Raw genomic sequence first — 13,751 nt, forward strand, 5'->3', positions numbered from 1 at the left:
GGTTTAATTATAAAATCACAATCGATTATCAGTGAACTGAAGGACAGACTCCATTGTTCAGCATCAGAGTTTAGATCTGCAGCTCCTGATAATCAGTTTGTGTTTAAAACAAACTGCTGCTAAAATCTGTTAGCATCGCTAGCTCCGCTAAGAGTCTCTGTGGAGCTGCTTCTCGTTCACACTGACAGAGAAAACATTGAAGTGAACCAGGAGAAGAATCTGCCTTCATTTATATCACTGGGAACCAGTTAACCTGCTAGTCTGAAGCTGGAAACCAGTTAGCTCGTGTATTTTATTTAAATATACTTGGTCTAAATAATGCAAAATAAACTGTTGTCTAAATTAGAAGCTTAAAAAAGCTGAAATCAACTGAACAGGATGTTTATGTTATTACTAAATAAACATGTCAAAGTAAAAATAGAAACTTAAATATATTTTAATTTCTCTGTTTATCCCAATACAAAAAGCTAGACAGCATGAAGGATTAAAATAAAAGGTGCAGTTATTATATTTGTACAAAGAACATTATTAAAATCTTTATTAACCAAATAACACATATTAGTTTGAAGAAATATAAAAAACATGAACCAATCAGCACATTATCCCAGTGATTCTCTGAGGTCTGAATAAGTCAATAAAATCACAGTAAAGATCCTGATGTGACACATCGAGTCCTAACGTTCTTTAGAAAACTTAAAGTAAAACATGAAACATGAAGTTAAAAAAGTAAAACACAAAAACAATCAGAGTTTCTGTGGGACATCCAGTTCTAAACTGGTTAAACTGGTTTCTGTGATGGAAGCTGAAGTTTCTCTGCAGTTTCCAGTAAAGCATCTTTTTGTCTGTGGAGCTTTGAGGAACATTTTCCTGTCAGCAGAAGAAGAAGCAGCAGAGAAAAGAGGTTTGAAGTGTCTTTATGATTCAAAACTGAACTGAAAATGATTCCCATGTTTCCATCTCAGACCATTTCTGGTTCCAGGATGAAAATGAATCAGAGAGAAAAAAGATCAACTTTCCAGTTGAATCCAGTTCAGATCAAAACTCCATGAAGCCTCTAAATGGAGCCCAGTTTGAATCGGATCTTTATTGATCCAAAGAGACAAACAATATCAGACACTAAATGACAGACATGAGAAAATAAACAGGAGGAAAATCTTGGAGGTCAGAGGTCATCATCAGGATCCAGTCAGAGTCTCTTTAGACTCAAACTGCTGCAGCTTCAACCTCTGAGGATCAGCAGGACACAGAGACCGTTCTCTACTTTACAGAGATCAGAACCTGCAGAGAGAAGAAGGATGGAGAGATCAGATCAGTGAGTGTTTCCAGCCTCTCCAGCAGCAGTCAGTGACGCAGCACATCCAGTAGATGGTTTCCAGGCTGCAGTCAGACTGATCTCAGAGCTGTGACCAAGATGAACCTGATCAGTTGTTTCCTGTTGAACTGAGAGAACAAGCAGATCTGACATCAGATCTGCTGCTGCCACAGTTTGATGAATGAGGACCACTGTCTCTAGACATGTTGGACGGCTGGACTCTGGAGTCCAGCTGGACGTTCTGGAGACATGGACACAGCAACAACACTCATCTTCACACCAACACAAAAACACAGCAAGCTGCTGCTCCTCTGATTGGCTGATTGCTGTCTCTGTGTCCAATCAGGAAGCCTGAACCATTCTCCTCCCACTGGGAAGCTGCAGCTTTACTGGGAAAACTGGAGCTTTGCTTTGACGCTAACTGGGTTTAGTTCAATATGCTGACAGCAGCTGGACTCACTACAAACATTTACTTACCTTAAAGTCTCTACAAGATCCTTCAGCTGCTGAACATCTGAATCCTTCAGGTCGTTGAATCTCAGGTCCAGTTCTGTCAGATGGAGGCTGTTGGACTTCAGAGCTGAGGCCAGAAAATCACAGCTGATCTTTGACAAACTGCATCTGATCAACCTGAATAAAGAATAAAAGATGAGCTGAAGCCAACAGGATGCAGGTGAACCAGTCCAACAGAACCAGTTAAAGATTCTCATGAATCTTAAAGCCAACAAGCTGCTGCTTCAATAAAGACCTGCTGACTTCAGAACCAGAACCAGAACCTGGTACTGGGTCATGTTGTGTTGGAGGATTTTAGTCAGTAAAATCATTCAAGGTTCTGATCAAAGTGTTGAAGCATCAATCATTGATTATTGATTTGTTCCTGTCAGATTCCAGGAATTCACTTTTCTAGACTGGGTTGAATGACCTTTGACCTGCTTGACCTGAGGGGGATTTCTACACACTGGGGGTCCGAATGCTGTCCTGTTCTGACCTCAGGTCAGCAGGTCCAACTCAGTTACACAGAGGGACTAAATTAAACTCTGGATCCAAGTCCAGGAACAAACTCAGAAAATATTTATTAGAACAGAAGATATGAACTTTGATTTATGATCAATTATAGATAATTATTCACTGAAATATCAATAATTATATAATTACATACAATGTTTCCAGTCTGCAGCCTTCAGTCTGTAGAAAACCACAGAGCTCCTTCAGTCCAGAATCTCCCAGGTTGGTGTTGTACAGGATCAGTCTTATCAGATGGGTCGGGTTGGACTTCAGAGCTGAGAACAGAGACGTCCAGCTGGTCTCTGACAACCTGCAGTCCTCCAATCTGAATAAAGAATAAAAGATGAGCTGAAGCCAACAGGATGCAGTTAAAACTGAAATATGAACAAATAAATAATAAAAATGTAGAAAATTAATTTCCCTGAATGTAAAAGAAACATGATGAACTGATTCTAACATCTGATCCAGTCAAACTGGTTTAAAGAGTCCAAACCAGCAGAACCAGAACATTTGATCAACAAAGAAACTCAAAGTTTTCTATGAGCAGCAGCCTGGATGAGGTGAGCTATTTCTGCTGGTTCCTGATCATCAGCTGGAGACCCGACTTGGTAACCGGATCAGAACCACTTAGTTTATTCATTAATGGCCTTGGGTTCTTCTTAAAGCTGCTGAAAGCCAATGGAGGCCATTATTTCCTAAGGAGACGTGACCTGATGAAGCTTCATCACAGAGACGAGGCTCCAACCGACTGACAGCTGTCAGACTGAAGAGGACGGTTCCTCTCTGACCCGGCCCAATAGAACCACAGCTTCAGGACAAAGTGAGGAACCTGCTGCTGCTGCAAACCTCACTGTCATTCAGCTCATCTAGATTTGCTTTTCTACAATCAGTCACTTCTTAGATGTTTCATTAATGATGATTTGAACTGGTCAGTGTTTGTGACTCGACTGGAGGAAAACATTTCATTCTGGATGTAAAGATGAGAATCAGAAATAAAACAATCTGAATCTTTACCAACCAAACTGAAACATCTCCATCATTAATTAACTTCATTTGAATTATTTTACTCATTTTGTTCATCAGTCAGAAACATTTTAAAAACTGAAAAACAAAGTTCAATAATCTCAAAGTCTGAAATAATAAAATAATTCATTTATAAGGTAAAATGTTTTAGAGATTTTAATCTGACATTTAAAAAGGTTGTTTTAAAATATTATAATAAAATTATTAATTAAACAAAGGATTAAAGTATCAATAAATGATTTTATTGTATAAATAGAGAAAACAAACCCCAGATCCTTCACTTTACTGACTGAACTCTCCAGGATCTCAAGCAGTTTCTTCATATCAGAGTCTCCAATGGTTTCAACAAACGGTGTTCCCAGTTGGATCCGACTTATTTCCAGTTCAGTCAGATCTGGGTTGGACTTCAGAGCTGAAGCCAAAACTTCACATTCAGCCTTTTGGATCAAACAGCCACCAAGTCTGTGATGAGAGAAGAAATAAATTCAGTTCTAATGAAATCAATCTGGATCATAAACAGACTAAAATATGATAACAGTGATGTCATCATGATGTCATCATCTGATCAACATCTGATCTTCAGTTTACTGAGTTTGACCCGACAGAGAGTCTGTGCAGTTCCTGACTAAAGTCCAGGTTCTGGTTCTGGTTCTGGTCCAGGCTTCATGTCCTCAGACCTTCAGCTCAGTCAGATGTTGAAGATCTTCTATCATCTGTGAAGGAAAGTTCAGTTTCTCTGCAGCATCAGAGCCTCAAAGGAGCTGCAGCAACTGATGAAGAGGCTGACTGAGCTGAATGAAGGAAACTACTGGAGATGATGGAGAGGAGGAGGAACTGCTCACAGCTCTGACAAGTCACACTGACTTGGACTAGACCGTTTGGCTCCTTGAGATCTTCCACCAAGCAGGAAGTGAGTTATAAATGAAGTGAGCAGAGCAGGAAGTCCAGCCTGCTGTGGACCTCTGGCATCTCTGGGTTTGTTTAGCCCATATCTGCTGCTGCAGCATCTAGAATCCTCCTCATCATTAATAATAGTAGTATATTCTATAGAAACATGGCTCCCAGCAGCAGGTTATTAAATGCTGCCACAGAGGAAACTGGGAGCAGACCAGACACATGATGCTCCCAGTTGTGTCTCCGTTCATCTGCTGGATTTGATGCTATAACAAAGTAGAAAGTGGACAGTCGTCAACCTGCTTCAGCTAAAAGCTGCAGATTGTTCTGGTCGTCCTGCAGAGCAGCAGCAGAACCGGTCCTGCTGCTCCTTCAGGTCTGGACCGTCCTCTGTTGGTCTGAGAGGAACTGGGACAAACTGGTTGGAAGAGGGACACATGTCTCTGCAGTGGTCTGTCCATCGTCTCAGAGGAACAAAGGTTTGGATGTCAGAAGAAATTGTTGCTAAACTCCTAAAGAGCTGAAGAGCAAAACCCCTGGAGGAGACGGAGCGTTTGGGTCCAGCAGCATCTTCATGGTGAAGCAGTGAAAGTTCTCCAGAACTAAAGAGGCTGGGATGTCTAAAGAGCTGAAGCTCATGTCTCTGCAGGTCTTCATGGAGGACAGCTAACAGCTTCAACAAAGGCTGCAGATGAAGAGTTGATGAGGAAAATGGTTCCAGCTCTGGAAGCAGAGTTCTCAGAGCTTTGGGAGGATCTGACAGAAACTAGGACTTTTTCTGGAACCAGACAACAATCACCACATTTTGGTCTCAGTTACAAACTCAGAGGAAACTAGTGGAGGAGGAAGAGGTGAGGATGATGACGGGATGAAGAAGATCAACACTGTTCACAAAGTTTATAATTAACGCAATGGTTTATTTTAATGGTCCAAATTTCCATCAAACCTAAACAATTATTTTATAAAAACAGTCAAAGATCCTAAAAGGTGAATTATGGAGCAGCAGCTCAACGAGTGAAGAGAGTTTAAAGTTTAAAAAGTCTCTCTGGCTGATTGGATCTTAGAGGAAATAGACATTTTCTAGAGTTCAGGGTTTTCTATTCATTTCAACCTGAAAACTGATAAAAAGTTAAATATTTTTAAAAGATCAAAATGTGTAAAACCCAGAAGCTGCAGCTGTCCTGGATGAACTGAATGTTTAGATGTTTGAATGGCTGAAATCATCCAGAGGATGAAGGAAGTAGTTAAAGGCCAAAAACATCCAGAATCAACTTGAAGAAAGAAGAAGAAACAGGAGGACAATAGTGCTGAATCAGCATCACACAATGAAAACATCTGGACTCACCGAGCCTTTCTGCAGTTCCTCACAGCTGGAACCAGTCTCAGTCGTCCATCATCTGATGTGTTGTACTTCTCCAGGTCCAACTCATCCAGAACCTCTGACATCTGCAGCATGAAGGCCAGAGCTGAACAGTCAGTCACTGAGAGCTCCTTCCCTGAATCCAGCAGCCGTTGGATCTCCTGATAAAATGAGACGTCGTTCATCTCCACCAGACAGTAGAAGATGTTGATGTTTCTGTCAGCAGAGATTCTATCAGTGTTTATCTCCTTCAGGTTGGTGATGATTCTCTGGATGGTTTCTGGACGGTTCTCTGTCTGACCCAGCAGATCCTCTAAGAGTCTCTGGTTGGACTCCACAGTGAGACCATGAAGGAAGCGGACAAACAGGTCCAGGTGGCCATTTTCACTGCTGAGGGATTTCTCCATGACTTTCTTCATGAACTCATCTAGAGATGTTTCATTGTATTTTTCTCCCAGGAACGTCTTGATGACCTCTGACCTCCTGCTGGTGAAGCAGTGGAGCATGTAGACGGCAGCCAGAAACTCCTGGACGCTCAGATGAACAAAGGAGTAGACGGAGATGTTGCGCGTTCCTCTCTCCTTTTTAAACATCTCAGTGAAAACTCCTGTGAACAACGCAGCATCTTTGATGTCGATGCCACATTTATCAAGATCTTTGTCATAGAAGACCAGGTTTCCCTCCAGCAGCTGATCTAGAGCCAGTCTTCCTAGAGACTCAATCAGCTTCTTGTTCTCTGGACTCCAGATAGATTTTGTCTTTCGTCGTCCATCAAACTTTTCCTTCTTGATTGTGAATTGAACCAGCAGGAACTCCATGTACATCTCAGTCAGGGTCTTGGGCAGCTCTCCTTCCTCTCTGGTCTTCATCATTTCCTCCAGAACTTTAGCAGTGATCCAGCAGAAAACTGGGATGTGACACATGATGTGGAGACTTTTTGATTTCTGGATGTGGGAGATGATCCTGCTGGCCTTCTCCTCATCATCTCTGAATCTCTTCCTGAAGTACTCCTCCTTCTGGGGGTCAGTGAACCCTCTGACCTCTGTTACCATGCCAACGCACTCAGCAGGGATCTGATTGGCTGCTGCAGGTCGTGTGGTTATCCAGAGGAGAGCAGAGGGAAGCAGGTTCCCAGTGATGAGGTTTGTCAGCAGAACATCCAGTGAGCTGGACTCTGTAACATCAGTCAGGATCAGATTATCATCAAAGTCCAGAGGAAGTCGACTTTCATCCAGACCATCAAAGATGAACAGAACCTGGAACGTTTCAAAGTTGTTGATTTCTCTGGTTTTAGAAAATAATTTATGAATCAGTTCCACCAAGCTGAACTTTTCTTCTTTCAGTACATTCAGTTCTCTGAAAGTGAATGGAAATATGAACTGGATGTTCTGGTTGGTTCTGCCTTCAGCCCAGTCCAGAGTGAACTTCTGTGTTAACAGTGTTTTCCCAATGCCAGCCACTCCCATGGTCATCACTGTTCTGATTGGTTGATCTCTTCCAGGTTTAAAGATGTCTTCTCTTCTGATTGTTTCTTGTTTCCTAGATGCTGTTTCAATCCGTCTGACCTCATGTTCCTGGTTGACCTCTCTAGTTAACCCCTCTGTGATGTGGAGCTCTGTGTAGATCTTGTTCAGAAACGTTTGATTTCCAGGTTCAGCGACGCCTTCAGAGAGACTCTGGAACTTCATCTTCAAGTTTAACTTGAGTTTCCGTTGACATTTTCCAGGTCGAGTCCCTGCATGGAGACAAAACACTGTAAGGTCTGGACAGGCCACTGTAGCTGGGGAGAGTGACCAATGAAAGTAGCAAACTGGGAGACAATATGATGCAGCACTGGGTCAAGCCAGGTAACTGTTCTCTCCACTGTCCTGTTTACTCTTTACAAACTGAACTTCCAGTAGAAATCCAGGTTCTGCCCTAAGCAGAAGGATTCAGAGACACTTTGATAGTTGGATGTTTAGGGATAAACAGGAAAAACTGTATAAAAACTTTGCCAAGAACTTTTTTAACTTGATCTGCATCAAATGCCTGCAGCTCAGTTCAACAAGGAGACCTTCTAGCCACCTCTTCTGTCTGGATGCATGTAGATGGACGGTAGACAGTCGGAGAGTTCATGTCATGCAGATCAGCAGCAGTTTATCATTTACTGGCCCTCAATGTTGGCGCTGCTGCATCACAGGGTGAATTTGGTAGCTGTCTGTGTGTTTCTGAAGGTTCTTCATCTGCAGCTGAATGGAACATTTTTATGTACTGGGTGCAGGAATTAAAACTAAAATGGGTTTTTATCTTGTGCATTGCTGCTATGTTTGTTTTTTACAGTATTTTACTGTAAATATAAAGTTCCCAAAGTTTATATGTCATGAGCAGCAACCAGTCACCACAGGTGATGTTTAAATAAAAAAGCTGCTGAATCCAGAACGTCATTGAGATCATGTGACTGTTTGATGAAGATTTTCTGTATTTGTTCGTTTCTCTAGTTTGATTTCAGTTGAATTCATTTTCTCATGTAATCATGTTTTAATTATTCAACATAACAGCAGAATTGTTGTAGAAATCCTCTTACTGCTCTGCAGACGGTCAGCCAGCTCCTCCTGCTTCATCTTCCTCAGGAAGTTCAGGGTGATCTTCATCACCGCCTCTCTGCTGCTCCTCCTCTGCTCTTCATCCTCACTCTGACCCTCTGAGCATTCTGGGTCATCTGGACTCAGAACCTTTTGGATCTTCTTCAGCTCGTTCTTCACGAATGTGACAATGTTTTCCTCCAGCAGCTGGAACAGAATGAGAAGATATCAGACTAGATCTGAACATCAGGTCCATGTTGGACAGACTGACAGTCCTCTGGTCTACAGACTGAACAGAACCGATGTACAGACCATAAATATGGAGTCCAGCTGGACAGACGGATCAGTGGGAACCTCTGAGCTCTGCAGATCCTCTCTGTGGAGGAACCAGGACAAATGAACCAGAATCTGTCTGTCCACACAGAGACAAACTGAGATGAAGCTTCTCTGCAGATTGGAGGCAGAATTAGCTTTGCATAGTTCTTTAGTTTTCTAAACCTTAAAACCGGCAGCACAGGTTCCATCGGTGTTTAACTAGGAACACTGAGATATTTTAGGATCTGTTTTCTGATGATTGGGACTGAAACGCTGAGAGAAAGACAGCAGCAAAAGTCTGTTTGGTTCAGGTTTAAATATCCAGAACAGAATAAAACATCCACCTTCTTTATGCAGAAACAATTCAATTAGCTCTGATTTTAGAATTCAGCCCAAAAGTATTCATACCCTGGCAGATTTAATTTTTAATAAAATCAGTCAATTTAAAAGGAAACAATTATGTAATTCATATGTTTCTCCATAATCAGAGAATTACAGGAATCAACTGTTTTAATCTTGGAGCTCCACTAATGTTTATCCACAGATTCTCAACATTGTATCTGCATTTCTTTAGATAAATTCATAAAATGCTCCAACAGGTGGTTTCCACAGAGCTGAAATCTAAGATGGCAGCAGCTGATGCAGCTCTTAGATCATTACATGTTTTCTCCCTATTTTTTATTACTTTTTATTATCAATAACTTTCTACATCAACATGTACACATGTCCTCCCTTGTCGCTTCTCACACTTCACATCTTAACATCTTCATTGATGGAAGAGACGGCCAGACAGTTACATCTCCACCTTCGTCCCATTAAGAGAAATCCCTCCTCATCAACAACATCCATGGATTTATACATCAGAATAACTGCTGTGAAATGAACTGGAGAGATGCTGAAAATACAAACTCAAGTAATAAAGGTTCACAATAATGATAATACAAAATAAAATCAAAAAGTACACGAACCAAACAAAAGAAAAAAATTAAATAGAGGTGTCAAGGTTACAGTATGAATTTAGTTATAGGTCTCCATCTTAAGTTGTCGTCTTGATGTTGTTTTTTTCCATATATAGACTTTTTTAATCCCATCTCTCCACTGTGTAAAACTGGGAGGTTGTGGCCTTAACTAAGCAGAAGTTATACACTTTTTACAATCATAAGCAGAAATCTGATCAAGTATTTATTGTCTTTGTCAATCATGTCCGAGGGCATTATTCCTAAAATATAAACAGATATATCCAGATCTAAATGCCCAAAATACTTTTAATATCTGGACATTTTTCCAAAACTCCACCACCTTCGGGCGATCCCAACATATATGAGGAAAATCCTCCACTTTTCCACAATTTATCCAACAAAGCCAGGATGTTTCGCCATATTTAGATGTGATAATTGACATGACTCCAGCTCTCCTCCATGAGAGTTAAAGAAACGCATCTTAACTTTCCAATCAAACTCCCTCCACGTCGGCTGTTAGTTAATTTGTGTCCAGAGCTCAATGTTTCTTCCCAATCCTCGTCTGATATTATATATCAGACTAAAATCAGATGGTTTTTAGTCTCAAGTTAAAGAAATTCAGTGTTTCGACTCTTATTCAGTTTTCTGGAAGTTTATATAATTTAAACTTTGACAAACTCACCTGGTTCATGTTCTTGTAAAAATCAGTTTAGTGACGTGATTGAGACGAGAGACTAGTGAAGGAAAAGTTACTGCAGAGTAAAGAGTCAACTAGTTGCTGCAACATCCAGTTCAGAGACAATCTGAGTCGTTGCTCCTCACATTGTTGCTGGTTCTTGTTTTCATTTTCATCATTTTTCATTCAAACTGATTTACTGACCAACATCCTTCATGTTTAACTTTAAATTAATATGGAAGAAATTTAAGTTACTTTTGATCAAACACTGAAGATCAACCAGTTAATATCATCTATATTTTATCTCTGTAGATCCACATGAACCAGATAGAAACTGGTTTCTTACTTTCTGTCTGAGGGTCCAGGTTCAGGACTGAACTTTGGAGGTTCCTCTTTGGACCAGTCACTCCTCACAGACGGACTGATGGGTCCTGGAGGTTTTGCTCTGTCCTTTAGATCCAGATCTTCCATCTTCTGGACTTCAGTCAGCCTGAGAAAGAAACCAGAACCAGTCAGTCCAGTGGTCCAGGTCCAGTAAGTGTCCAGTGAAGCAGGAAGCTGGTTCCCATCAGGAGTTCAGAGGATCAGAGTGAATCAGATGAATGAACAAGTGAACATTTCCTATGAACTAGTGAACTTGTTTAGCTCCCACAGTGGACCTGAACGCATCATGACTCTATTGTAGCTCCGTATGGAGGGAGTCAGTGTGCAGAAGGTTCTGAGGGAGCAGCAGCTCAGGTCGGGTCCACAGCTCTCCTCCAGACAGAACCGGGTCCAGCTGGGATCTCAGCAACATGTCAGCCTCTGTGGTCATGTGAGCAGCTCAGCAGGATTTCCTCTCAGCTAAAGCTGCTTTCAGGGACCACAGCATCCAGCTGAGGTACCAGCTGGACCCACTGCAAGGAATCATGGGTAATCAGCTGCTTCAATGAGGGGATGAAGCCCCCAAACACTCAGCGAGGCCTGATTCTTTCTGCTGCAAGGAGCAACAAGAGGTAAAAATTAAAAAAGATGTAAGTCAGTGAAGAGGAAGAGAGAAAATCTGTGGACTGGTTATAGCCGGTTCTGATCCAAATAAGAGAAACATCAGTTTGTGATAAACCCAGACTGATGAGGGACGGAGTGATGTGATTCACTTTCTGCCGACTTCAACAAGCAGAGAAACTAGTTTAAAACTGTTTTTGTTCTGGTTTTTAGGTTAAAAATCCAGGAGATTCACAGAGTCCCTACAACCAGAACACTGATGTAAAAAAGTTACATTAGGTTAACTTTTTTATTTTAGTTTATTTAGGTTAGATTTGAGAAGGTCGTTGCTGCACATTCCACTCAAACAGATCAGATTTAGATCCAGCTGTCATGGTGGACCACTTTATTTCTAAAGCACTTAAAATAAAACATAGCAGCTGAACAAAGGGTTGCAGGAAAATGAAAGCAAATGATAAAATATGAGAAAAATAGAAATCAAACATCAGAAATACAAGTAGGAGTTCAGCATTAACCCTTGTGCGTGCGAGGACTGAGGCAAACATAGAGGTCTATGGAAAATGATCCAGGTTTTACGTATGTGGGGTCGATGGACCCCATTTCGACATACAAGGTGAAGACAAGGGTTTTAACCCTATAGCTCACTCAGGGTTAAAACACAGATAAATAAATGGGTTTTAAGTGAGTTTTTAAAAGTTGTATCATAGAAGTTGATCATTCACCAGGTTAACTCCGCAGTTACTGAGCTGTGTGTTTATGGTTTGTGTTTTATTTCTCTCATAATGTATCCTCACTTAGAATCACTTTATAAGCAGCAACGTCTCACAATAAAACATTTCATTTATTCTAATTCCTTCCTAGATCAGGCCTTTAATAAAGTAAACAGAGCGCTGCTGTGGGGACCACACCCTATGAGAGCCGAGGGACCCAGACCGAGGTGGTCGAGGCCCCGGGAAGCCTCGGAGGGTTTATCGGTCAGAAAGGCTCCAGAGAGCCGAGAGAGACACGGAGCGGCAACACTTACCTCTGTTAACAAGTCAACATGTTATTTCCACCCTCCGCTCAAAATGGCGACTGACTTGAAGAAAGAAGCTGTGTCCGAATTCAGGGTCTGCATCCTTCGAAGGACCGGTCTACGTAGGACGGGTCCTTCGAAGGCCGGTGTTATGCCCAGAAACGCATGCCTGCCCAAAATTGCATCCCCTCTCGCGGGAGCGCGCATCGCTATGTTCTCTCGCATATTGACGAGAAAACGGACTGAAATATGACCGAAGAGGAAATTTTAAAGATATTTGTAACATTATCACGTTTCTTAACCATGTAATCCCTAAAATGGTGGGTTTTATTTCACAAATTACTTGAAATAAATATGGTTTTTACATCTTTATTGACACATATGAGTCGAACTTTTTTTCAGCCCGTGTCTGTTGAAAACGTTCTCCGCAAATGGTTTGAAATTCTCTGTTTTTTCTTTTGATACCATAACAGCTTAAAAGCATTACAAAACAGAGGCCCATTATGTAGAACATTTTACATCATGCTTAACTTTCTAGTCTGTTAATGTAGGAGGGAATGCATTTTAATTCATAAGCCTGAAAATATTTGCATCCATCCTGTTGATATAAAATTATAGCATTAGCTCAGAGAACAAGTGTCATTACATAGAAAAGGTGAAATTCTTTCAGCTCTTTATTTCTCCAAGTTAGCAAAGGGATGCATTTTTTGGCAATTTGCTTTTCCAGCCTGCCAAAATATGCATCCCCTCTTTATTTTCCTCAAATATTATTCTAGTGATTTAAAACTTATACCAGCAGATCATGGAACTATTCTGGTTATGTAGAAAAAGTTATTTCAGTCTTAACCTTTTATTTCTTAAAGTTAGAACAGGGATGCATTTTTTGGCAATATGCATTTCCAGCCTGCCAAAATATGCATCCCCCCTCTATTCTCCTCAAATATTATTCTAGTGATTTAAAACTTATACTAGTAGTTCATGGAACTACTCTAATCATGTAGAAAAAGTTATTTCACCCTTAACTCTCTATTTCTCCAAGTTAGCACTGGCATGCATTTTTTGGCAACATGGATTTCCAGCCTGCCACGATATGCATCCCCTCTCTATTCTCCTCAAATATTATTCTAGTGATTTAAAATAACTTTTTCTACATAAAATTTCCTCTTCGGTCATATTTCCTACCCTCTATAATTGTCTAATAGTTGTAATGTACTTATATTGTTTGTAAGTTAGATAGGAATGAAGCGAGAGCTAGTTCTAAGCTTGTGGCTCCATAGCGACTGCCTACTAAGATGGCTGCCAGAAGTGTGACGTTACATGAGAGCTACGTATTAAAGCCCAGGTTTCCTTGACAACGGCCTTCAGGTCATCTGCACTGCTCCTGTTGATAATACTCCTATTATCAACAATTCACCAATTGATCAATTCACCAATCGATCAATTAACTGAAAGGTTATTGAAGCAGGTTTTGGTATGCTGGGCAGTGTGGGCCTGCTGGAAAATTAAATCAGCATCTCCATAACGTTTTTCAGCAGACGGAAGCCTGAAGAGCTCTGGGATGTCCTGGTAGATGTCCGAGTTGACTTCAGAAAACCCAGTGGACCAGAACCAGTAGATGATTCGGCACCCAGTTTGTCACCGACTGTA

The 13,751-nt window shown here is 41.0% G+C and overlaps 1 protein-coding gene across 1 annotated transcript; it reads right to left on the minus strand.

Annotated features, from left to right (window-relative positions):
- Positions 1-521: 521 nt before the first annotated feature.
- On the minus strand, positions 522-12,218 carry LOC148160727 (NLR family CARD domain-containing protein 3-like). The gene is made up of 10 exons (XM_088008091.1): positions 12,114-12,218; positions 10,452-10,595; positions 8,737-8,743; positions 8,468-8,647; positions 8,158-8,362; positions 5,580-7,329; positions 3,608-3,802; positions 2,472-2,642; positions 1,790-1,942; positions 522-1,278 (listed from the first exon to the last, which is right to left on the minus strand). The coding sequence occupies exons 2-10, from the start codon at positions 10,574-10,576 to the stop codon at positions 1,272-1,274; spliced, it is 2,793 nt and encodes a 930-aa protein (XP_087864217.1). The 5' UTR covers positions 10,577-10,595; positions 12,114-12,218; the 3' UTR covers positions 522-1,271.
- Between the last annotated feature and the right edge of the window lie 1,533 nt (positions 12,219-13,751).

Source organism: Poecilia mexicana, unplaced genomic scaffold (genome assembly GCF_051168715.1).
Source record: "Poecilia mexicana isolate PSO_F unplaced genomic scaffold, ASM5116871v1 scaffold_2, whole genome shotgun sequence".
Taxonomy (NCBI): Eukaryota; Metazoa; Chordata; class Actinopteri; order Cyprinodontiformes; family Poeciliidae; genus Poecilia; species Poecilia mexicana.